The following is a 24,155-nucleotide window of genomic DNA, read 5'->3' on the forward strand; positions in this document are numbered from 1 at the left end:
TGACCTAACGCCCCGCGAGACCACACATCCGACCTGTTACTGGCACACCTGAGAATGGGATGTCATCAACGAGAGCCCCCTTCGCCTGGCGAATCTTGACACACACACACACACACACACGATGACTATAGTAAATAAACACCAGGACGCTGCCTCAGGCCAGCTGATGGACCACACTGCATCCTTTCTGCCAACTCGTCATCTATGAATGTCGCTGAGAATATGAAAGTAAATACTGAACCACATGCTAAATTCCATTTCCCTGCGAGTAAAATGACTCACTGTGAAAACGATACGCAGAAGCTAATCTGAATCAATGCTGTTGAAAGGAATATATGTCCGACGTCGACTTACGACGACAAATGCGACGGCCTGGACGTGAAAAAGTGTTGAGTGGTCGCAATGCGGGGGAGTTACGTCCTTGGGTAAGAATACGAAGGATCTCAACTGATCACACGAGTCTCCCTCCCAGCGCGGGAGACTTGGCGTGTCTTGTTAATTATACTAATGAATTTTTCCTGCCAGCGACGACAGCAAATTAATGAGACAACATTTACTCACATATTTGCTTACTGACTCGGTACCTTTTGTTCCGGAGCGCAGATTACATCTAAATTCGCACATGAACTCTCTAATTAATGAGGAAATTTCTTAAGGAAAACAAAAAAATATAATGCCTTTCGCAAAGCAGACATGCACGATCACCCAACCTTATCTGTGGATATAAACACCTGTCCTCACCTTCTGTTGGTTGTCGTCCAGCAACTGCTGCAGGACTGGGGATAACGTAGGGAACTTGGGTTGTGCGAGAGGTAGCGTCTCCTGAGCTAAAGGAGCCACTGGGGCATCGTTGCTTTCCAAGCCAAGGGCAGAGCCAGACGGTGGAAGAGGAGCGGCGGCGGCGTCAGGAGGAGACGGAGGAGGAGGAGGTGGTAGTGGTGGAGCGGAGTGCGGGACGGGACCTCTGGTGAAGGTGGCGTGTGTCGGTCTCTCGCACCTGCCAGCACTGGGTCCGACGCAGGCGGAGTATGCCATCGCGTGGGCGACGTAATGCTGCTCGTGGGTCCGGTGGAAGAGGTGGGCCATGGGTCCTAGGGTGAGGAGAAACCCCAGTTAGTGTCCAAAACTGATCACTTTATAACATCTAAGAGAAATAGAGTGACGTTAGAGGGACATAGTGACATAGACATGAAGACACACTGAACTAAGATCCAAGCAAGGTGGTCTGGCTTTAACATTACTTAAAAAAATAATGCACTCCCCTTAAAAGAAGTAGACGAAAAGAATAGCAAAGTAAAGGCTGTTTCTCTCCCCACCCTCCACTCCGTCCGGTAACTTACCGGACGGAAAACACGATCGGTCCATCGTGCTCAATGGAATGACCCTTGCGTATGATAACCTAGGGGTCCAAGTCAGGTCAAAGACCAGGTCATCATACCCATTGGACGTACCATCGTGCTCAAAGACTGCTCCATCGTACTCGAGAGTTTACAACCCCTAGTGTAAGTAAGGTACATCACAGACGTAATCATTATATGGAAAACATAAAAACCGGAGCAAAGTACAGGAAATATAGAGGGAACGTCTGGGGGGGAAAAATATATGGCCAAGATAACTTTCGACGAACTTGAAAACCAGCCAAGATGGAGCGTTGTTACCTGCTGCCCAGATGGCCACGTCCTCCCCGCCGTGAGTCTCCAGGATAGGAGGTGTGGGCACGGCAGCCAGACTGCGGTACGCTATATCCCTCGTGTTCATGGCGCTGGGGTCGTGACGCAAGACCTACAAAAGAGGAACCAGTTCCAATCTCATCCCGAGGCACAAATTTCAGATTTTCTCCTCGAATCTCGCGAACATTCAGGTAAACAATGTGATCGGCGGTGTCGAAGCACCATTCATGAACCAGGTAATATTTCTGTGGTCACATCAGCTTACCCTTATCCCGTCTGTGGAGTAGTTGTAACCCGGGCCATTGGTGAACATTAGGGTGGTGTACGGCAGCCCATCGATCAAGGACAGGTCCCCAGTCATACCTTTAAATCAAAAGACATCACTGTCAAAACTCGGTTATCTACGCATCACCTACCTTCGATCTACGTTGTCCTGCAGCCGTAGCTTTTTTGTTTTTGTTTTTTTTTAAGGGGGGGGGGAGGAGGGGAGACATGGTGTCAAAAAACCCACTCCAAAGAAGTCTACATTTCTCTGTTACTGGAAGTAACGAAGCTTCGAGGTGCTGGAGCCTTAGCAAAAAAATTTTCCATGCAAGACCAAAAACTCACAGAAATTAGTCCTGCGGTAATTATGAATTGAATAAACACTATAAGTATCATGATGTTAGCATCGTAAAACAGTTGTGACTGGGGGAAGGAGTGGTCAATTGCCCCATGACCTAGGCCATATCATCATGTACCTTGAGTATAAACTGTCATGCACCCTAATTATATACATTCATCCATTATATACTATCAAGTTTCCTGAATATCCAATGTATCTTGTAAAGTACTCTTACCATAAATTTCTACAATGTATATTTGTTCAAAATGGGCTTTTCAACCGCATCTGTTCTCGTTACAATTTCATTAGCCCTTAAACTGATATTCTTCAATTGATTTTATGCAAAAAAAAACGTAAACCCACAAATCAGGCGTTATACAATGATTAAATCAATTCAAGCTTAAGTATGTTCAACTAAAAATAGAATTATTTCAAAGTCTATCATCGCAGACTATTAGACAGGGATAATAATGTGGGTAACAAGATAATCTTACATACATACATACTGGAAAGGATCACAATTTTGCGCGTGATCAAGATATTCCTACGAGTCCACGGGGAAAATGAAACACGATAAATTCCCAAGTGCACTTTCGTGTAATAATCACATCATCAGGGGAGACACAAGAGAGAAATATAACAGTCAGTTGATATACATCGAAGAGACGAAGCTAGGACGCCATTTGGTAAACATGTGACTGTCCACGAAAAGTGCACTTGGGAACTTTTCGTGTTTCATTTTCCCCGTGGACTCATAGGAATACATACATACATACATACATACAGCCGTGACGGTGACGAGCGCGGCAAAAAAAAACTCACCCAGGATGTCGCTGCCGCGCCTCGGGTAACCATTGATGGTCATGACGTGCGAATGGTCGGCCGTGACCACCACTAACGTGTCCTCCAGGTCCACCTCCTGCGGGAGCGGTGGAAAACGATCATTCAAGTCTCATCCTCGCTTTTTTTTTATCGTTTATCTAAAAAAAGTGGAGTCACCTTTAAAGCAGAGAGGATAAGGATAGAGGAAAACTAACGAATTAAGAAATTTATAGTAAGAGAAAAATACCTGGAACGTAATCCATCTTGCGTGAGCCATTGTTTGTTTGATAGTTTACCTAAATTGAGCCCTTGGTGTCAAAAAATTTTTCCCTACCTGTTGCTGGAATTTTAACGCTTTCACGGTAAATATTTTGGAAATAGGATGGTTTTACCACTTTGAGCAACAGAGCACCATCGTTGAACACGATACAATACGATCTTTTGAGAGTATGGCGTGATCAACGATTTGGAACCCCCAACGAGTCAATCTATCGACCCTAAGCCTAGGGTTGTACTATCTATCGCGCTCGGAAGACAGACGGTCGTGTCCATGGGGAGGGAGGGAGTGGGCGGCGGTATTAAATCCTTGTTGTGGTGCCCAGCCAGACCAGTAGACTGAATATTGTCGTTGATAAACAAACTTTGGCAACCCTTCACTTGCACTTTCTAAACAAGCCGATCGGAATCATTTCGCTACGTGACGCACAGTTTCTTTGATATAACCGTTGCTCACAAAACACATTCTCCGCTGAGATAATTTCATGAATTAATTGATTTTCTATATTAAAAAAAAGATATAGCACGGAAGCATTAATTACATCGACGAAGAATATGATATTTCCATTCCTAGTGTTTCACTTAACACGAAGGCAAGGCCATAGTTGCAATGAGACTGTATTCTGTGTTAGAATATTCTTTTCTTCCTTTTCTTTCTTTTGAATGGCTCAATTTACCATTCTGCACGATGACAGCTAAAATCAAACTGATGCTTGCAGTTTCCAGGTCAATAATCTCAGCCAGATGAACTTTTAAAAAAAAAAATCATGTATGAAACGGAACCCGTTGAATCACTTTTAAGTTGACAGACTTTATGTGTTCGGCAGCAAGCATATATATACGTTCGTCAATCAGAAATATGACGCTTGATAAATGATGCAGACCCCTGACTCATGACTTTTCATAGGTCGATGGCCGTAAAAATCTACCACCATGAGTTTGATAAGCATTATATACTTGATGACCATTTAATAAGTACGTACAGTGATCAAAGTTTTAAACAAATATGACGTCCACAGTTAAATGTAGCGATAACTCTGCCCAACTTAAACTTTAGGATAGTATGTACTTACAACTCCCTTTATGTAGCTACAGACTGCCATGAAATCTAGCACTAGTGATACATGTACACACTATATATGTCTAAATTATATGGTTAGCGCGTATCTTAATGAATAACCCACGTAGTAAGCCGTCATGATATCCAACGATAATACATAGAGCAAGGCTTGATTGGAGTGTTCATCATCTTGGATTAGTAGCTATCACAGCCATACCTATAATTTCCCTTTTGTCTGGACTATCGGGTGATTTTGGGGAAACTATTGTTTCTTTCTGAGAAAGGGGTCCTGAGGTAGTTATAAAGAAATATATATATATATATATATATATATATATATATATATATATATATATATATATATATATATATATTCTTTCTTTCATACTATTCGCCATTTCCCGCGATAGCGAGGTAGCGTTAAGAACAGAGAACTGGGCCTTTGAGGGAATATCCTCACCTGGCCCCCTTCTCTGTTCCTTCTTTTGGAAAATAGGAAAAAAAAAAACGAGAGGGGAGGATATATATATATATATATATATATATATATATATATATATATATATATATATATATATATATTGTATTTCCCTAAATTTTGTATTTTCAAAACGGATAGGAAGGAATACTGTCACCGAAGGAGCTTGTTTAGACCGGTGTGTGTGAAGTTCGTTGGGGGTAAAATGCGATGAAAGACAAAGTGAGGGAGTGAAGCGGCTTACCTCCAGGGCAGCAGCCACGGCACTATCCATAGCCACTGATTCCTCTAGAGCGAGGTAGGGTCTGTTGTCGTGCAGTCCGTGGTCGATGCGTCCACCCTCCACCTGCCGGCACCAAGTATTTGCTCATTTTTGTTCTTCTAATGGAAAATAAGACATCAAGTACATATAGGCAACTGCCGGAAATAAAATAGTTATACAAATCATTTGAGACGCATTTAATCAAATTTTATCATTTCTGTAATACTTTTCCCTGCAGTGACATCACCCGAAGAAGAAAGTTAAGAGTAAATGTGAATAAGAGCAAGGTTATTAGGTACAGTAGGGTTGAGGGTCAAGTCAATTGGGAGGTGAGTTTGAATGGAGAAAAACTGGAGGAAGTGAAGTGTTTTAGATATCTGGGAGTGGATCTGGCAGCGGATGGAACCATGGAAGCGGAAGTGGATCATAGGGTGGGGGAGGGGGCGAAAATTCTGGGAGCCTTGAAGAATGTGTGGAAGTCGAGTGGAAGTCGAGAACATTATCTCGGAAAGCAAAAATGGGTATGTTTGAAGGAATAGTGGTTCCAACAATGTTGTATGGTTGCGAGGCGTGGGCTATGGATAGAGTTGTGCGCAGGAGGATGGATGTGCTGGAAATGAGATGTTTGAGGACAATGTGTGGTGTGAGGTGGTTTGATCGACTAAGTAACGTAAGGGTAAGAGAGATGTGTGGAAATAAAAAGAGCGTGGTTGAGAGAGCAGAAGAGGGTGTTTTGAAATGGTTTGGGCACATGGAGAGAATGAGTGAGGAAAGATTGACCAAGAGGATATATGTGTCGGAGGTGGAGGGAACGAGGAGAAGAGGGAGACCAAATTGGAGGTGGAAAGATGGAGTGAAAAAGATTTTGTGTGATCGGGGCCTGAACATGCAGGAGGGTGAAAGGAGGGCAAGGAATAGAGTGAATTGGAGCGATGTGGTATACCGGGGTTGACGTGCTGTCAGTGGATTGAATCAAGGCATGTGAAGCGTCTGGGGTAAACCATGGAAAGCTGTGTAGGTATGTATATTTGCGTGTGTGGACGTATGTATATACATGTGTATGGGGGTGGGTTGGGCCATTTCTTTCGTCTGTTTCCTTGCGCTACCTCGCAAACGCGGGAGACAGCGGCAAAAAAAAAAAAAAAAAAAAAAAAAAAAAAAAATATATATATATATATATATATATATATATATATATATATATACCGGGGTCGACGTACTGACAATGGATTGAACCAGGGCATATGAAGCGTCTGGGGTAAACCATGGAGTTTTGTGGGGGCCTGGATGTGGAAAGGGAGCTGTGATTTCGATTCATTACACATGACAGTTAGAGAATGAGTGTGAATGAATGTGGCCTTTGTTTTCTTTTCCTGGCGCTGCCTCGCATGCACGCGAGGGGAAGGGGGGGGGGGGTGCCATTTCATTTGTGGCGGGGTGGCGACGGGAATGGCTGAGGGCAGAATGAATATGTGCATGTGTATATACGTATATGTCTGTGTATGTATATGTATGTATACGTTGAAATGTATAGGTATGTATATGTGCGTGTGTGGGCGTTTATGTACATACATGTGTATGTGGGTGGGTTGGGCCATTCTTTCGTCTGTGTCCTTGCGCTACCTCGCAGACGCGGGAGACAGCGAATAAGTATAATATAATATGAATATAATATATAAACAAAAATTACTACTGTTCAACTGGGTACTAACAAGAAGGAAGTAACCATTGCTGCTCTTTTTCAGGAAGCGAAGAGCCGTGAGTGTCATGTCCCTGAGAGAGGGCGAGCCAGTGAACCCAGCCTGGCGTTCCAATTCGAAGGGAATGTGTGAGTCAGCGAACAAACCTGCGTGAGCACGAAGGAGCCAACTTAATGTAATGGTAAGAAAGGATAAGTCTACTAATGCCAAGAAGATTCTGTGGGATTCATCTCTTGTACATATTTGCTCAACTGGTCATCATATACATATTAAGTTACCTATACACAGGATCAAATGGTGTAAAGGGACATTTCGGGGTCACAAATGATACTGTAAATTGTTATCCTTTACGTTAACAATGATGTGGACTCACACCGTGATGCTCCTTTAGAAGAATGTTCTATGAAAATAAAAAAAATTAGCTCAAATATAAAAGTTACCAAATATCTTAAGTGTCATTCTCAAGGCCAAAAATATCCTTACTGTGCTCTCTTCATGCAACATGCTAATCTTGTGTGTCACTTTTTGGGAAATGATACACTTTATGATCTGTTATCAACTTATAAACAGGAAACGATACACTTTATGATCTGTTATCTACTTATAAACAGTCATTCGAAATCCATACGTGTCAATATACATTACTAAGGGTTCAGGATTAATGATAAGGCATTGCTAGGTATTACGAACCCACATTACGAACCCACCCATTTCTGTGGTTCGAAGTTTCATTTCAGCCCGACCAAAAACCTACCTAGTAGGAAATCTGTATCCTCGGGGTTAACACTGTCCATCTCCCCGGCGGTGGTGACGTACTGGGCGGAGAAGCCGTTCCTGACCTTGTCATGCAGCCACTCCTGTGTGAGGTCGCGGCCGTCCGCTCTCCCGCACGTAGTGTTCACGAAGGGGCCAAGACCCGCGCCGAACGACTGGCGCCCGCCTCCCAGTATCACCTGCAAGTCGTTAACCTCAACGCACGTTGTCAATGAGCAGTTAGTTGACTCTTTGATGAGGGAGTGAAGTATTGATCATTGACTCTTTGATGAGGGAGTGAAGTATTGATCATTGACTCTTTGATGAGGGAGTGAAGTATTGATCATTGACTCTTTGATGAGGGAGTGAAGTATTGATCATTGACTCTTTGATGAGGGAGTGAAGTATTGATCATTGACTCTTTGATGAGGGAGTGAAGTATTGATCATTGACTCTTTGATGAGGGAGTGAAGTATTGATCATTGACTCTTTGATGAGGGAGTGAAGTATTGATCATTGACTCTTTGATGAGGGAGTGAAGTATTGATCATTGACTCTTTGATGAGGGAGTGAAGTATTGATCATTGACTCTTTGATGAGGGAGTGAAGTATTGATCATTGACTCTTTGATGAGGGAGTGAAGTATTGATCATTGACTCTTTGATGAGGGAGTGAAGTATTGATCATTGACTATTTGATGAGGGAGTGAAGTATTGATCATTGACTCTTTGATGAGGGAGTGAAGTATTGCTTACTGACTCTTTGATGAGGGAGTGAAGTATTGATCATTGACTATTTGATGAGGGTGTGAAGTATTGATCATTGACTCTTTGATGAGGGAGTGAAGTATTGATCATTGACTCTTTGATGAGGGAGTGAAGTATTGATCATTGACTCTTTGATGAGGGGGTGAAGTATTGATCATTGACTCTTTGATGAGGGGGTGAAGTATCGATCATTGACTCTTTGATGAGGGAGTGAAGTATTGATCATTGACTCTTTGATGAGGGAGTGAAGTATTGATCATTGACTCTTTGATGAGGGAGTGAAGTATTGATCATGGACTCTTTGATGAGGGAGTGAAGTATCGATCATTGACTCTTTGATGAGGGAGTGAAGTATTGATCATTGACTCTTTGATGAGGGAGTGAAATATTGATTATTGACTCTTTGATGAGGGAGTGAAGTATTGATCATTGACTCTTTGATGAGGGTGTGAAGTATTGATCATTGACTCTTTGATGAGGGAGTGAAGTATTGATCATTGACTCTTTGATGAGGGAGTGAAGTATTGATTATTGACTCTTTGATGAGGGAGTGAAGTATTGATCATTGACTCTTTGATGAGGGAGTGAAGTATTGATTATTGACTCTTTGATAAGGGAGTGAAGTATTGATTATTGACTCTTTGATGAGGGAGTGAAGTATTGATCATTGACACTTTGATGAGGGAGTGAAGTATTGATCATTGACTCTTTGATGAGGGAGTGAAGTATTGATCATTGACTCTTTGATGAGGGAGTGAAGTATTGATCATTGACTCTTTGATGAGGGAGTGAACAATTCATCATTTAACACAGCTCAAAAAGTAAAATAAAAACTTTTCAAAAAGTAAAAATAAAAAAGTAGACTTAAAAAAAGTAAGAAAACAAAAGTAGATTACTTAAAAAGTCGTTGTGTGTGTGTGTGTGTGTGTGTGTGGGTGGGTGTGTGTGTGTGGGTGGGTGTGTTTGTGTGGGTGGGTGTGTGTGTGTGTGTGGGGGTGTGTGAGTGTGGGTGTGTGTGTGTGTAAAGTCATTGTGTGTGGGTGTGTGTGTGTGTGTGTGTGTGTGTGTGTGTGTAAAGTCATTGTGTGTGTGTGTGTGTGTGTGTGTGTGTGTGTGGCAGGCCTGGTGACAGACCATCTTGCATCATGATGGCATCAGACCTCACCTTGATATTCCTCCCTGGGTTGTCAGTGACGAGCTGGTCAGCGATGTCCTTACAGCCGATGCCTAGCTGTCTCAGCTCGCTGTCGCACTCCCAGTCCCGGTGGGCGGTGTGGGCGTAGGTGGCGGCGGGCGTGGCGTGAGTCACCCGAGTTGTGGTGACAATACCTTGAATAATGATGATAATATATATATTTATACATATATATTTTTTCTTTCACACTATTCGCCATTTTCCGCGTTACCGAGGTAGCGTTAAGAACAGAGAGAGGACTGGGCCCCTTGAGGGAATATCCTCACCTGGCCCCCTTCTCTGTTCCTTCTTTTGGAAAATTAAAAAAAAAAAGAAAAACGAGAGTGGAGGATTTCCAGCCACCCGCTCCTTTCCCATTTTAGTCGCCTTATACGACACGCAGGGAATACGTGGGAAGTATTCTTTCTCCCCTATCCCCAGGGATAATATGTATATATATATATATGTGAAGAGAGAATTTCTGAGAAGCTGCCGTGTTCTGGAAACTTGGGCGGGCGAGATACTACTGATGTTGAAGAACCCTCGAGGGGTGACACTGACACTGAAGTGCCGTCCAGAAACCTAACCTCTGATAACCCTGGAAGGTGAAAGCTGAATGCGGTGAAGATACCAAGGGTGGAAACCCACTCGAGTCTGGAAACTTGGAAAGGTGATACACTGTTGTTAGCTGAGGGTGAAAGATGAGCGGATGACGACTTCTTTTTTAACTGGTTTTGCGCCAAATTCAACTATCAGTATAAGAAAATGATGGTTAGAGACAGATTTCATAAACTGATAAGAAACTGACGGGAACTATGATGGTATCTGGAGAAAAGAAGAATTTCACAGAAAATTACGCACAGGACTCCACGGAAATTTCACAGAAAATTACGTACAGGACTCCATGGAAAACGAAAATGAAACGAATCTTTTAACTAATGGAAAAAGAAAACCAGTGTCAAACTACACACTCTTGAATAAACTTTTAATCGATTCGATATATGCGAGAGAAACAAAAAATTAGTTCTATGATGGCACATTTGCATGACTGATGGAAATATATTCTCACCAGACTGATGACACTCAACGAACGCTTCTCCACCTCTGGATGGGTTTACCTTGACGCTGTTGAAAAGACTCGTCTGAACCACTGGGAATTTTATAGAAAAATATAATAGTTCCTCTTTTGTCCAACAGAGGTAAATCAATGAGGTTCCATTTTCCTTTCTTTCGACTTTTGCATAATAGCCGAGATGTCTCTTTATCTCCTCAAACTTTTACATTTCCTTTGAGGAAAATTCGTCGAATCAAACCCTTTCCTATAAAAAAAAAAACCAGGATTAAGGATTACTAGACTGACGTTGTGACTGACCTGTGTCCTTGCCTGCCTCCTGGGCCCACTGGAGGATGGAGGACGTGTGATAGATGGGGTTCCTGCTGGCGGCGCAGTCGCCGAGGGTCACAGCCGGGTCGACCCCGATTGTGAAGAAGTTTCCCTTGACGCCGCATAGGAACGCTGTGGCGGTGGCCGCGCTGTCGGGCACCTGCCTGTCCACGGTGTACGTCTGGCAGGTGAAGAGGACAAAGTTAACTTTTTCATAATAACTGATATCATTCATGGAACTCCTTAAGTCTTATACTTAACACTGAGTGGCGGTATTGTTCTTTCCCTAACCTGAGAATCGTACATTACAGATAAACTGGTGGGTATACGTCATTAGGAACCTGGAATATCTCCTCTTTATATAGAAAAGTATTTAATTTCTGGATACAAAAGTAAAAATCAACAACACACTGGTTGCACGCCTCGAGGACCTGGAGATCCCAAACTTCCAAACTTTGATGTTATGTGGCTCAAGGTCTTGTCTCCTAACCACCACACTTTTCCTGTTTGGCTTACATTGTTCTAATTCTACAAATTCTATTTCTAAACTCCTGCTATGAAGTATAGCATGGGTTATTGTAGTAGGAATTAAAGCATTTGTCTCTTCTTCCTCCAAGAGGGCCTCTTCTTCCAATGCCTTTAACACTTCCTGCTCTGAAGGCCATTCAAGGTAAGCGGTCAGACATATCAAGCCAAGGAAAACTCTCCTTCCTTTTGACTCCAGTTCAGCATTTATCATCGCCCATAATCACTGCAAGCACGTTATCGGTGAGGCAAAGCATTCCTTCATTCATAGGAAATACAATACTATTTCTTCTCCTCGTCATCCACCAGTAGGTCTTTCTGGTCTTTGGCCCAGGCATCACCAACAATTTCTGTCGCTCCACGTTTCCTTCACTTTTCCGTTCGGGCGGTACTATAGCTGTCTCTCCCGTAAACAAAAGCAGATGTGTTTGGTTATCGTTTCTCTTCTAACTCCGCCTTGGGTGACTCTAACATTCCTTCACCCCCTGATGCTCCTCTTACTAATCCTATGCCCCTCCTTGTGATCCCTATTCGAACCGCCCGAAAAGCGCTTCTCTTCCTAGACACAGGCAAGGATCATAGTCCGGATGGCATCCATTCCCGTGTTCGGAATGAGTGTGCCTCTGAACTTACACCTGTGCTGGCTCGTGTGTTTCGTTTCTGTTTACAACACGAAACTTTTTCCTTCTTCTTGGAAGCATGCGTTGTTACAGCCATCCCGAAAGGTGACCGTTCTAACCCAATAAACTATCGTCTTGTCGCTTTGACATCTAACATGTTTCAAGGACTTTGTATCCCTCCTCAACTCCCAGATCTTCAGACGTAGTGAATCTAACAGTCTTCTATCTGATCACCAGTATGATGGCTTCCATTAGACGAGATCGAATGGCGATATTTTTCCCATCGAACTGATGTCTAGCCATCACCCATGAAAAATTTTTGAGGGAATCCTATGTAGTTGCCCTTTGATATATCCAAAACTTTTGACAGGGTGAGTTGTATGGGGTGTCACCTCCAAGTTCCCCTGTTCTGACTTCCCCACCTCATATCTAGCTTCCTCTCTGGCCGATCTATCTGTTGATGGATCAGCCACTCTCTCTTTTTCTCCAACAGTATTGTCCCTCAAGGTTCTGTCCTCTATCTAAAGAACGTTCCTCCATTTTATAGACGATTCTCTTTCTGCCACGAATAACCAAATGCGCTCATACGCTGACGATTCAACACTGCATTCCTCCTCATTCTTTAATTCTGCTCCGTGCTCTGTCCTCTCTCACTCGATCTGCATTTCGACACCTCTCTCTCTCGATCTGCATTTCGACATTCTTTTTTTTCCAGTAAATTCAGACTTTGACAGGATATCTCAGTGGAGGTAGACGACATCATGTTAAGTTCATTTCCTCTAAGACACTGTTGCTATCCATCTCTCTACTGCAAATTCCTCAGAAGTTTCTTGTTTTCTTCAGCGGTTCTGTAATTCCACCTCTTCACTTAATGAAACGTGCTTGGTATTTCTGGAAACCCCGCATTACGGAAATAAGTAAGTCTAACTCTTAAGAAACTGGGAGATCTGTTTAGATATCTGAATATCTTTTCTTCCGAACAGTTTGCTCCGTCTATGCAAAGGATTGATCTGTCCTTGTGTGGACTACTGCTCTCACATCTGGGGTGGTTCTAGCTCAGCAACTTACTTGACAGCGTTGAGTCTAAAGCCGTCCGTCTTATCAGGTCCCCAAGGCTAACTTCAAAACTCGACCCACTTCTACGCCGTAATATTGGTTCACTTTCCCTTTTCTATAGGCATTCCTTTGGTTTTTGACACCCGCGAGTTGGCTGCTTGTGTACCCCCCACCACTAGGCTAGACCACAAACTACTGGACAAACTGCTACATCGTATGATTACAATGTGATCGTTGGTAACTCAAGGGTGGGTCGTACTGATAACGATTTCTTTCCCTACACTTCGCAGCTCTGTAACTCTGCCTTCTCATGTCTTTCCCAATAACTATGACTTGGTACACTTGAAGACATTTTTTTTTTCACTTCCTCCAAAATTCGTAAGTTTTTTCCCCTTGTCTTACCTTTTTCCCTCTCATAAACCTCTATTCCAATTAAGGCCCGGCCTTGATGTGGACATTCGTCCATGACTAACTTCCAACGTAGGAAGAAAAAAAATGAATCTACAAATACTACGAAAATTCAGGGGACACTGATTAATCTTATCAAATGTGGTCACTATGCCACTCCATCGTCCTGAACACATACACTTAAACACCAACATTAAAAACATCTATACATTCATTCCTCTCTTGAAAAGAAAAAAAAAAATGCCCATTTTTAGTGTATCATCAAAGATACTGCTGGCTCGCTCCCATTCACTCTTAGACCACATCTCCAAACATGTTCAGAGAATCCACCTATTCCTTTAACCTACCTTGAGGAGACCAACGTTAGGGAACCTCTCCCAGATGAGGTGTCCTTCCTCTCCGCTCATGCCCATCTTCTGGCCCTTGTAAATCCTGGCGGCCGTGTTGGCTGTCACGCCCATCCCATCCCCCAGGAAGAGGATGACGTTTTTGGCAACGTTCCAGTTGTCGCGAACGTTCAGGGCGGCCGCTAGCTCGTTCTGGGCGAGGTCCCACCAGTGCTGCCGTGCTGCGCGGGGGTGTGGGTGGAGGGAGGCAGGTCAGTCAAGTCAGTCAGGACAGTGAAAGAAATTACTGGTTAATAACAAAAAACGACAACAGACGTCAACGACATTTTCGAAACAGGTCATTAACGCTCGATTTCTGAATGTGTGTGACTTACCAGAAGGTTAAATCATGAGGTCGAATCCCATCCTAACGAACTCTGGTTTTCATTGAATTTGGTAATAAATGAAACCCCCTACCCATGGCTACGAACAAATCATACCAGTGTGCAGAATCTAAATCATCATCAAACTAAACGTCATTGAAACACATGAAACTGACAATAGGAAGCTATCACTACAATGCCCAACGACTTTTGATTATTCTTTTTTTTTTTTTCTTCTCTCTTACACCCATCTCGAGTGACAGACTCGTTCACAACACTGTTAAGGAAGGACAAGGGAGATCCTGGCCACTGTTGTTGTTGCTATTACGGGTTCAGACCCTCCACTGTTGATGCAGCCCAGTGGAAACTATTGGGAGGAAATTGTTCAACACGCAATGATGTATACTTCCCAATCACATCTTCGTTGACATGTGCTTATACATCTAGAACATGTCGACTTGGTCGCCGTTTTCCAGCTTAATAATATGAAGTCAGGAAGACATAAGTGAGATTAAGGGAAAAGAAAAAGAAGAAACCCTAATCTGGTACCTTTCTCTAATACATATTTTTGAGTGCAATAACACAGGAGGGGAAGATTTCTGTCTTCCGTCCCCTACAGTTGCCTTTACGATAGTTTCAACAAATACGTAGACAATGTTTTCTTTATCCATAGGAATGATGATAATATTGATAACAATAAAAATAACGACAGTAGGAATGATAATAATAATAACAATAATAATAATGATAATAATAATAATAATAATAATAATAATAATAATAATAATAATAATAATAATAATAACTAACATATAAACAGGCTAATAACCAGATTTTCGGAGCTTCACATAACATTTCCCTCAGCCTGACGTCACCCAAGATACATGACATAAAGCGACAAGGCGAAAAAAAAAAAAAATCTCCACCCGGACCTGACCTTAATAACAGTGCTGATGACAGTCTAGCAACAAATAATTCATCTCTAAAACTCGACACCTCAAAACTGGTTGACTACTGCATATATTCAGGCCAGCCTAACTCAGGCCACTTTGGGGCCAACGAACTAGGCTCCAGCTCACAAATATCAATACACCTAACCTATACCAGGTCTAATATTCCTACAATGTCTGGTATTCAACTCAAACTTCAGGTGATGGCAATACTTTAGTACTGTTTCAACCACAGTAATTTCTGTGGTGTTGGGAGAAGGGAGGCAATATATCCAAAAACATAATCGTTAGTGGATATGAATGTAGCCAGGATTCACCGTGCTGTGTACTGTATGGCCTGCATCTATGATGTTCCAGTATAGAGCATTAAATTGTCTCTGTTTTTCTTTTCAAGAAGCAATAGTGCCCTGTATTGGCTAAACTGGTGTACGATCTAAAGGCAATCAACAGTTGTCGATCCTTTCCAAAAACCTTTTAACTTATAAAAAAATCCTCTTAAAGAAATAATTCAGTATCTTTAAACGTGTGAATGTACCTTATTTTGACAACTAACAATTTCAGTTTTTACATAAATGAAAATTCATCATACAATCTCGTATCCTTTTTTTTTCTCGATCGAAATCCTACTTGTATAAACACATTACTGACAGATTGTGGTCTAGTTTAAGAAACACATTACACAAGTTACTCCTCACCGTTTGGGTATGGAGGAAAATAAATGCAGTTTCGAAGATTTCTGGTATGGTTGAGACGCCGGCCAGCGAGCTAAATTAAGAGGAAAATTAAAGTATTTTCTAAATTTTGATAACCTTAGAAATAGTCCAAGTGCATTACAGACGGTACCGGTCTATTAGGAAGACAAGGACTTCAATTTGAATAGAGAAAGTTCTCAAACCAGGTGTTGGGAGACTAGGCCACGTCACAAGTGTTGAGTGAAACTGGCCTGGATCGCAAGCTGTATTATGTCCGATGAAACGATTGCACAAGAATCTTCACTGCTACCAAAGTTTATAGCATAGAGGCGGCCAGGATCCGAACGCTTATGCTAAGACGAGGAGGAGGAGGATGGTTTCTGTGGTAAAACAAGGAAGGGTAGGGGACAATGTGTGCCTAGATAAGGAAGTAAATGGACTCTGTTATGAGACAAAGCAGAATGAACTATGCTGCGAGACGTCATTAACTAGACGATAGTACGAAATCATGGTGTATGATTACGCTCCATAACCACATGTGTGTGTGTGTGTGTGTGAAGATTAGTAAGGTCCAAGACCGACACGGGCCCTTGTTAATGACAGCCAGTTTTCTGGTGTACTATTATCATTGGCCAAGGTCGGGTGTGTGTTCCCGGGGTGCCATTACTGGCACATGTTCGAGTGTGTGTTCCCGGGGTGCCATTACTGGCACATGTTCGAATGTGTGTTCCCGGGGTGCCATTACTGGCACATGTTCGTGTGTGTGTTCCCGGAGTGTGAATACTGACGCAGGTAGAGTGGGCACCTAAGTGGATCGCACTTTTAGGAAGGTGCTTGTATAGTGTATCCATTGTTGGCTGGCTTCCTATTTCAGATCTAGCTCTATTGACACCCAGGATTACCAAAGCCGAGAATGTCATTTTGTAACCACAAATGAAAATAAAAAAAAAAATGTGAATACCTTCATCAGGTCTTCAAGAGATTCATATAACCATACACCCTTCACTGTACATAAGGTTAATTACAGTGGTTAGTTATTTGGGTTTTAGGCCTATTAACTGCCTTAAGGTATCATTAAGTTCATGACACATACGTGTAACCAAGCTTTTTTTTTTCTTTTTCTTTAAATTTCAGGCGTTCCAGTGGCTGGGTCATTTAAGGACGTCAACTTCAAGTTACAACAATCACCCATTAATCCTTGGAATTATCGTCAGGTTTTACAAATAACTCTATGACATTTTCTGTCACTAGGTACGAAGCCTTTATATACATTTTTTTTCTTTCTTCCTAACTTGACTTCATACATACATGTGACGCTGACACAATTGGCTTACCTTCAAACATAAATTGCTGTGTTTGTACGGTGACGACCAGGCTAAGAGTTACCCACACCACCGTACTGAGTGGCTTCCACCTTGACATCACGACACCTGCAAATGATAAGTCTGTGTTACCTGCTGTGTACACCAGGGGGTCAAATGAGCGCGAAAATAGACACTACATAGAACGTCCAACAAAATGGTATTGTTCACAACCTACAAGAATGATCAGTTATGTAAGTTTGCACTGCACATGATAATAAACATACATCCTGAGCGAAAACTGATGAAAGTTTTATAAAAGCTTTTAAGCTGTAAGTAAATTTCACTTCTCTGATTTAGACTTACACAATAACATTATGGTTTCAGACTCAAGTCTTATGTAATCCTGAACTCAGAAGTTCAACAACTTTTGCGAACTTTTCGCTGAACGTAAAAGAGAAAGTACAGCATTCATAAAATGAGTATACAAGAAACGTTTGAAAGAGAATGACGCGTATGATATACACTATCATCAGTAATTAACTGTCAGAAACTCATTAGTGACACGCAACTATTCTTCAACTCTTTATACATGGATGTTACTTGCGTGGGACTTAAAAAAAAAAAAAAAGACGATCGAAGCTGTCCATACCAATTCAATGAAATAACAAACATTTCCTATATTATACATTGCCTATATAATGCTGGACCCTCGGGTCATAACCCCATGCATGCGGGCTGGCAAATCATTTATCTTGGCACCGTAAAGCCATCGAATTCTCTACGGCCATCAAAACAAATCTGTTCTAATGTCAGCGTCGGCAGAAGCTCCCCCACGTCAACCAACACTTGAAAACCGTTATCAAGCCCTGAGTCTGTTTTGCTCTGCTGCACCAACCTTCGTTTTCTGGTCATGATACATATTCATAAACTTTTATGTCATTGTTGGATGGGGGGAGTCTTAAGGAGAGAGAGAGAGAGAGAGAGAGAGAGAGAGAGAGAGAGAGAGAGAGAGAGAGAGAGAGAGAGAGAGAGAGAGAGAGAGAGAGAGCAAAAGCAAGACCCACTGGATCAAGCGTTGTATACTGAAGATTCAAGCTTGATGATCGTACATTAACGTGTGTGAGGACTCCGATAACTGGAGCATGAAACCCGTTCTGTGACCTTCTTCAGCGGCTGGCCCGCCTATCCACACAATATATTCTGATTTCTCCAGTAAGAGAAAATAATGGATTTCGTCATCACCCAGCTTGACACGATACTTGCAGGAATCAGTTGACCGGTGCGGTAACGAATGGGGCTTCAAGCCTAACTCGACTCCCACGATCGCTAAGGCCGTCAACGGCAAACGACCTCCTCCAAACTGGGAAGATCTCTACACCTTCAGGAGGCAAGAGGGATAATTCTAATGCCACACATACACACTCACTATCTACGTGGCCCAGGACTTATAAACCAAACACAGCTGGGCCTGAAGACTATCGACTGATGAATGGCCATTAAGACACAAATCATAATATATATATATATATATATATATATATATATATATATATATATATATATATATATATATATATATATATAATTATTTCACAATGATCCATGTGATCTAGTTAGGTGTTCATGACTAATGTTACCAGGGATTTATTGAAGAAATATCACATCTGGGTAATTATTAACGGCAATATCTGTTTTTTTTCCAGAAATGGTCTTACTACGTTATTTGACCTTGCTAAGGAATGCCTATTGTAAAAACATGGCTGTTTAGCCTTGGTGAAATACATGATGGCGTACTTGTGATTCTGTTGTTTTGACGAAGGTTTAAGATAATCCACTGTACTATATACAGCTACTGTAAACTGAAAATTACTGTACTAAGATAGTTTACCAAGCAAAAAATTTACAGCTTTCATAATTTCTTCGATCACCACTTTCCACATGTGTGTGTGTGTGTGTGTGTGTGTGTGTGTGTGTGTGTGTGTGTGTGTGTGTCTTATTTGATTTTTGTTTTTTAAGTCCTGTGTGACCTCTTAGTCCTTCACTTTTTCCTGGGTAAACGTCCCCTATTTACAGTAGTTTAAACATGACCAAATGAGTGGTTAACTTTCTCAAGGATACGTTAGTTACAGTACGGAATTTCGTTATTAGCTCTAGCCTCTCCTCTCGTTTCCGTTGGCAGTGCTAGGCGCAGACTTTGGTCTGACCATTGCGTCCGATGGTGTATAAAGCATCCCAGATAAATTTGACATTGTCAGCAAATAATGTTACGTCTGATGGCTCTGTAATTAATGGCTTAACATGTATGGTAACAGACCATGAACATGTATACCAAAAACAAGAAAGGTAATAGACCAAGAACATGTAAACCAAAAGCAAGAAACATTCATGATTAGATGTTGAAACCTGCACTGGGATAAGAAGATAAGGAATTAGGTTAGAACAATGACAATTTTACTTGTCTTTTATTTTTACGAAATAACTAGATAAGGTATTAGGTTAGAACAATGACAATTTTACGTCTTTTTTTTTTACGAAATAACTATCTGCTAAATGGCTTTTAAGCTCTTTTTTTTTTTTTTCCTTACAGCCTTACCTTAAAAATCACAGTCATCATATGTAATGGATTAGTCCGCTGGTTTTTTTTTTTTTTCTTGGGCCAACCGCTTTGAAAGCAATGTTTCCTCCAGAGCAATAATTAATTTATCGAATAAAACTTTTCTGGCTAGTTAAAGCGTCAGTTCGGCAAGGGAATGAGAAGCTTGTCTTCTGCCTCCGTCGTCAACATACAAAACTGAGAACAAACAGAAGTGATGCTTGTCACAGGAATTGATAAACATACTATTCATTGTAGGAGTCTTATTCTTTAGTTATGAATATCTCTACCCTACTGCTTTGACGAAAAAAAAAAAATAATAGCTTTGCGAATCAATTAGAATACTATTCCGAAATATGGCAATTTCTAATTGTCTTTTTTTTTTCGCATGAAGTTTAGGCATTTCTTGTGACTACAGTATCTTTTCTTTTTCAGCTTTCCAAAAGTATTTATTTACTTTACAGCCCTCGATAGTTATAAACAAAAATATGAAATTGTTTGAGGGGATTCTCTTTATACAAGTGCCATACATGCAATGGAGGCGTGAAAGGTCGTAGAATTATCTTGAGCACTTCAAAGGTTTTCTTTATTTTTTTTCGTTATTTCGATTGGGGGTTCTAAAATAACGTCGACTGTAATGACTCCGGCAGGCGACAGACGCATATTTCTACCTCTTTCCATACACAGTGCGTTATGCCTTCAGAGAAACAAATCGAGCAATAACTATTATAAAATTATAGTCTACTGCTGCTAAAGTAATTTCACAATGTAGGAAATCCATGCACTAACGTGTCATGTTTTCATAAAAGACATGACATTTTCTGATTTAATGCCAAAGTAAACTTACCTAAAAGAAATGAAAATGGATCCTTTCCCAGCAAATGAATCCACAATCAAATGCTCAACTATGTCTCCAAATTACAACTTGTACTGTAAGCTTGCAACGACTCTGAAAGAAAGACAAAAAAACAAAATAAGTTAGATGCTTGTCATGGCATTAACATTGGCCCTAAGGTAAGACTAAAAGGTTACTGACTACACAAAAAGCTGAAGGGTCCCTGACCTTTATCTATCATAGCCTGAGGATGCTTTTGCTCTTATGTGATTAACAGTACAATTGTGAAAACTTGTCCTCCTTGACAGCAACATTATTACGTTAAGACGTGGGCAGCAGCAGCAGCCTTTATACAAACGTACAGTCAGTCACCTGAGAGGAATGAAGATGTGAAACTCGGAGGCAGATATAGAGCGCGTAAAAAGACGATGCAGGAAGAGAAGGATGGCCAAAAGTAGAAAATGGGAATTTGGAGAGCAGCAAGAAGATAAGATAATAACAATATGGCTTATAAGGAGTATGGAAGAAACGAGAGGATCCGCAAAATAAGAAAATACGGTGAGAGTGAAGAAAACGAATGTCAATAGGAAGCGAAAAACAGAAAAAATATACAAGTGAAAAATCATTTAAGCAGTAAAAAAAAAAATAAGATATAAATACTCGAGCAGAGAAGGCTAGAAAAACTGAAACATAAAGGAGAGGAACTGAAGTAAAATGATCATCTTAAATTCAAAGAGAGAAATTACCAACTTTGCGCGGAAGTAATGAGATCCAAGTGATTCAAAATTCACCGTGAGGTACGTTAAGCCCAAACAAGTGAAGGAAGCACAGATGGTTGTACGAAAAACACCGACAGGAAAGGGTAAAGTTGTCCGACATTCACTCTCCAGTCGGGATTTATAACTTAACAAAAGTGGACAGATTCCGTTCTCGTACTCTATGCTATATCTAAAATAATTAACATAATCAAATCATAATTTCAACAGCTTAAACCTATTCAGGCGTGATTACAATGAATAATGATACAAATGAAGAAACACTTGTGGTATTTGCAACTCGCAGCTGCTGAGGTGACTTAATGACATTACATCCTTAGATTATTAATTTCCCAAATGAATTTTTTTTTTTACAAATTGCTTACATCCTTTGATATATTTTTTTTCAGACAGATTGCCATGTTCCATAAGGGATGGATGAGTGATAAGTGACGCAGATAAATCTATTGCAAAATTCAGTATGAACAGTTTTAACATAACTGTTAAGTTTAATGCCTCCAAGACCCAGTTTCTGCCCATCTGTCAAAAATCCTTCAAAACTTTCTTTTTCGATGGTTATGTAATAACCACCACTTAATGAACGTACTTGGTATTACTGTAACATCCACTGTATCTTGGAAACCCCACATTACGGAAATAGCTAAGTCCGCCTATAAAGAAAGTGGGAGTTCTGTTCAGATGACGCAAGTTCTCTTCTTCCAAACAGTTGCTCCGATCACACAAAGAACTGATACGTCTTCGTATGGATAACTGCTCTTACATCTGGGGTGGGTCCAACTCGGCAACCTTACTCGACAAAGTTGCCTGCGTACCGAGATATCGCCTCTCCCAAGCTAACTTCAAAATTTGACCCACTTGCTCTACGTCGTAACGCTCGTTCACTTTCCCTCTTTTAGAGGAATTACTTTGGTTTTTGCCCCCGAGAGCTGGCTGCTTGTGTGCCCCCACTACAACCTGGACCACACTTAACTCGGTAAGCTGGTGAGTCACTTGATTACTGATGGCGTTGTTAACTCAATGGTGGGCTGTTTTGATAACTATTTCTTTCCGTACACCTCTAAGCTTTAAAGGAACTCTCTATCACTCATTTCTTTCCAAATAATCATTACCTGACACTTTTCAAAATACAGACTTGTCACTTCATTCCAAAACTCGTAAATACTTTCCTTTGCCTCTCTTTTCCTTTTTCATTAGCCTTTATATTTCCTTTGTCCGTGACTGGAGCCTCTCACGTAAAAAAGAAAAAAAAAATTATCAGTACATGCACCTTATATAACGGGCTATTATTATTGTTCTCATCGAGCCACTGCAAGGCAGAAAGCAAGACTGGTTTGGCTAGGTACACTCTTAAAAAAAATATACAGCTCAAGGTTTCGCAGTACAAGTGTCCACTGCAGTTCTCAAGACAGGTCAAGAGTGCCTCTAACTCAGGTTTGATCACTTTCTCGTACGAAATTAATGTGGCAGAAACCGACGTCATCTCCTCTCACGAGGCGAAACCTGTTAGCCTTGCGTGACCTTGAGACAGTCTACCATTACTCATATACCTCGCTCCTCCTCCAAAGCATAGCGACGCGATAAACATGTAATTGTGGTAATATCAATGAAATCAAGGCAAATCTTGGCGGCTAGTGGCGTTTGTATGTATGTATATGTACAGGCGGAGCCCGGTAACACACACACACACACACACACACGATGATTAATCACACTAGGAAGGTGGGTGAGCATCTGGATTCGCCGAGTTGATTGCCTTGTCCAAGACTCGAACGTGGATGCTTAACTCAGTGCTGTAGGGACAATGATCACCCTCCAACCTAACCAAGCGACGGAATATCGTTATGTTACCCGAACTGCATCAGAAGCGCTAATGAGGAACCACAGTCGACGAGTGACTTGAAAAGTGAGCAGAATTGGACAAGTATGACATCCTCCTCTGCCCATAGCACCTCACCGCCATTCGTCAGTGTTCATCCATGATTACTGTCCATTAAGTTCATGCATAAGTATCTTTGTGGACCCCAGGTTCCTCTGTAGTAGTAAAACAACAGGAGGGTCATCACAAATGGGGTCATCAACCCTCGAAACTGAGGGTACATCACCAGTCACACAAGGTTCTCAAGTGTTGCGAGTCTGACCTTTACACTTTGTGTAAAAGGTTCAAACCACACCTTTGTTTATTAGGTCACTCATAGTGCTTCACAAATAGGCGAGACCGTAAGCAACAAAATCCTAGAAACATTTCTTAACTTGCTCGTATCTGCAAAGAGGAATATCTAACAAGGATGTTACCAGAAGGCAATAACTCATACCATTCACTATACTCCCATAACATCCGCTGACTCATTTACCTGTAGGCATTCACTAGCAGTACTTGGCAAAGTCCAGCAAAGCGTCGAAAAAGGTCAAAGTGGTTCGTGGTACTGACCCACCTCTGAGGCACCAAGGAGTCAAGGTTAGAGAGTCTGAAAAAAGATGAAAAAAAAAAAATACTTTTCACACAAAATTGATAAGTAAGGCTCAAGCTAGATACAATAATTCAAGTTATAAAAATAAAACAGACAAATAAACTTGAAATTTATGTCGAATAAAAAAACAAAATAACAATGCATACTTATGACCATGGACTTGAGTGGGGGTCCTAAAACTCATCAGTCTTAGTTGATGTATTTGATGACTTATTGTCAACAATATATATGAAAACCTAACAAGAATCTTGAATGATTCGCTCTTAATA

At 41.3% G+C, this 24,155-nt stretch overlaps 1 protein-coding gene across 4 annotated transcripts in view; it reads right to left on the reverse strand.

The window, feature by feature from the left end:
* The window catches only part of LOC139752108 (alkaline phosphatase-like), a 43,796-nt gene that overhangs the window by 1,062 nt on the left and 18,579 nt on the right, over positions 1–24,155 (reverse strand). For 2 of the 4 annotated variants that reach the window (XM_071668004.1, XM_071668003.1), the window contains exons 2-14: positions 23,770–23,883; positions 20,655–20,756; positions 17,245–17,340; positions 13,907–14,127; positions 10,939–11,131; positions 9,558–9,721; positions 7,627–7,825; positions 6,885–7,018; positions 5,155–5,256; positions 3,097–3,193; positions 1,936–2,033; positions 1,659–1,782; positions 742–1,091 (exon numbers count right to left, since the gene is read on the reverse strand). In XM_071668004.1, the coding sequence (XP_071524105.1) occupies positions 742–1,091; positions 1,659–1,782; positions 1,936–2,033; positions 3,097–3,193; positions 5,155–5,256; positions 6,885–7,018; positions 7,627–7,825; positions 9,558–9,721; positions 10,939–11,131; positions 13,907–14,127; positions 17,245–17,332 (1,770 nt within the window). In that variant the 5' untranslated portion in view covers positions 17,333–17,340; positions 20,655–20,756; positions 23,770–23,883. The remainder of the gene's footprint in view (positions 1–741; positions 1,092–1,658; positions 1,783–1,935; positions 2,034–3,096; positions 3,194–5,154; positions 5,257–6,884; positions 7,019–7,626; positions 7,826–9,557; positions 9,722–10,938; positions 11,132–13,906; positions 14,128–17,244; positions 17,341–20,654; positions 20,757–23,769; positions 23,884–24,155) is intronic. The other 2 variants (XM_071668006.1, XM_071668005.1) reach the window with 1 other exon arrangement.

Source organism: Panulirus ornatus, chromosome 12, assembly GCF_036320965.1.
Source record: "Panulirus ornatus isolate Po-2019 chromosome 12, ASM3632096v1, whole genome shotgun sequence".
Taxonomy (NCBI): domain Eukaryota; kingdom Metazoa; phylum Arthropoda; class Malacostraca; order Decapoda; family Palinuridae; genus Panulirus; species Panulirus ornatus.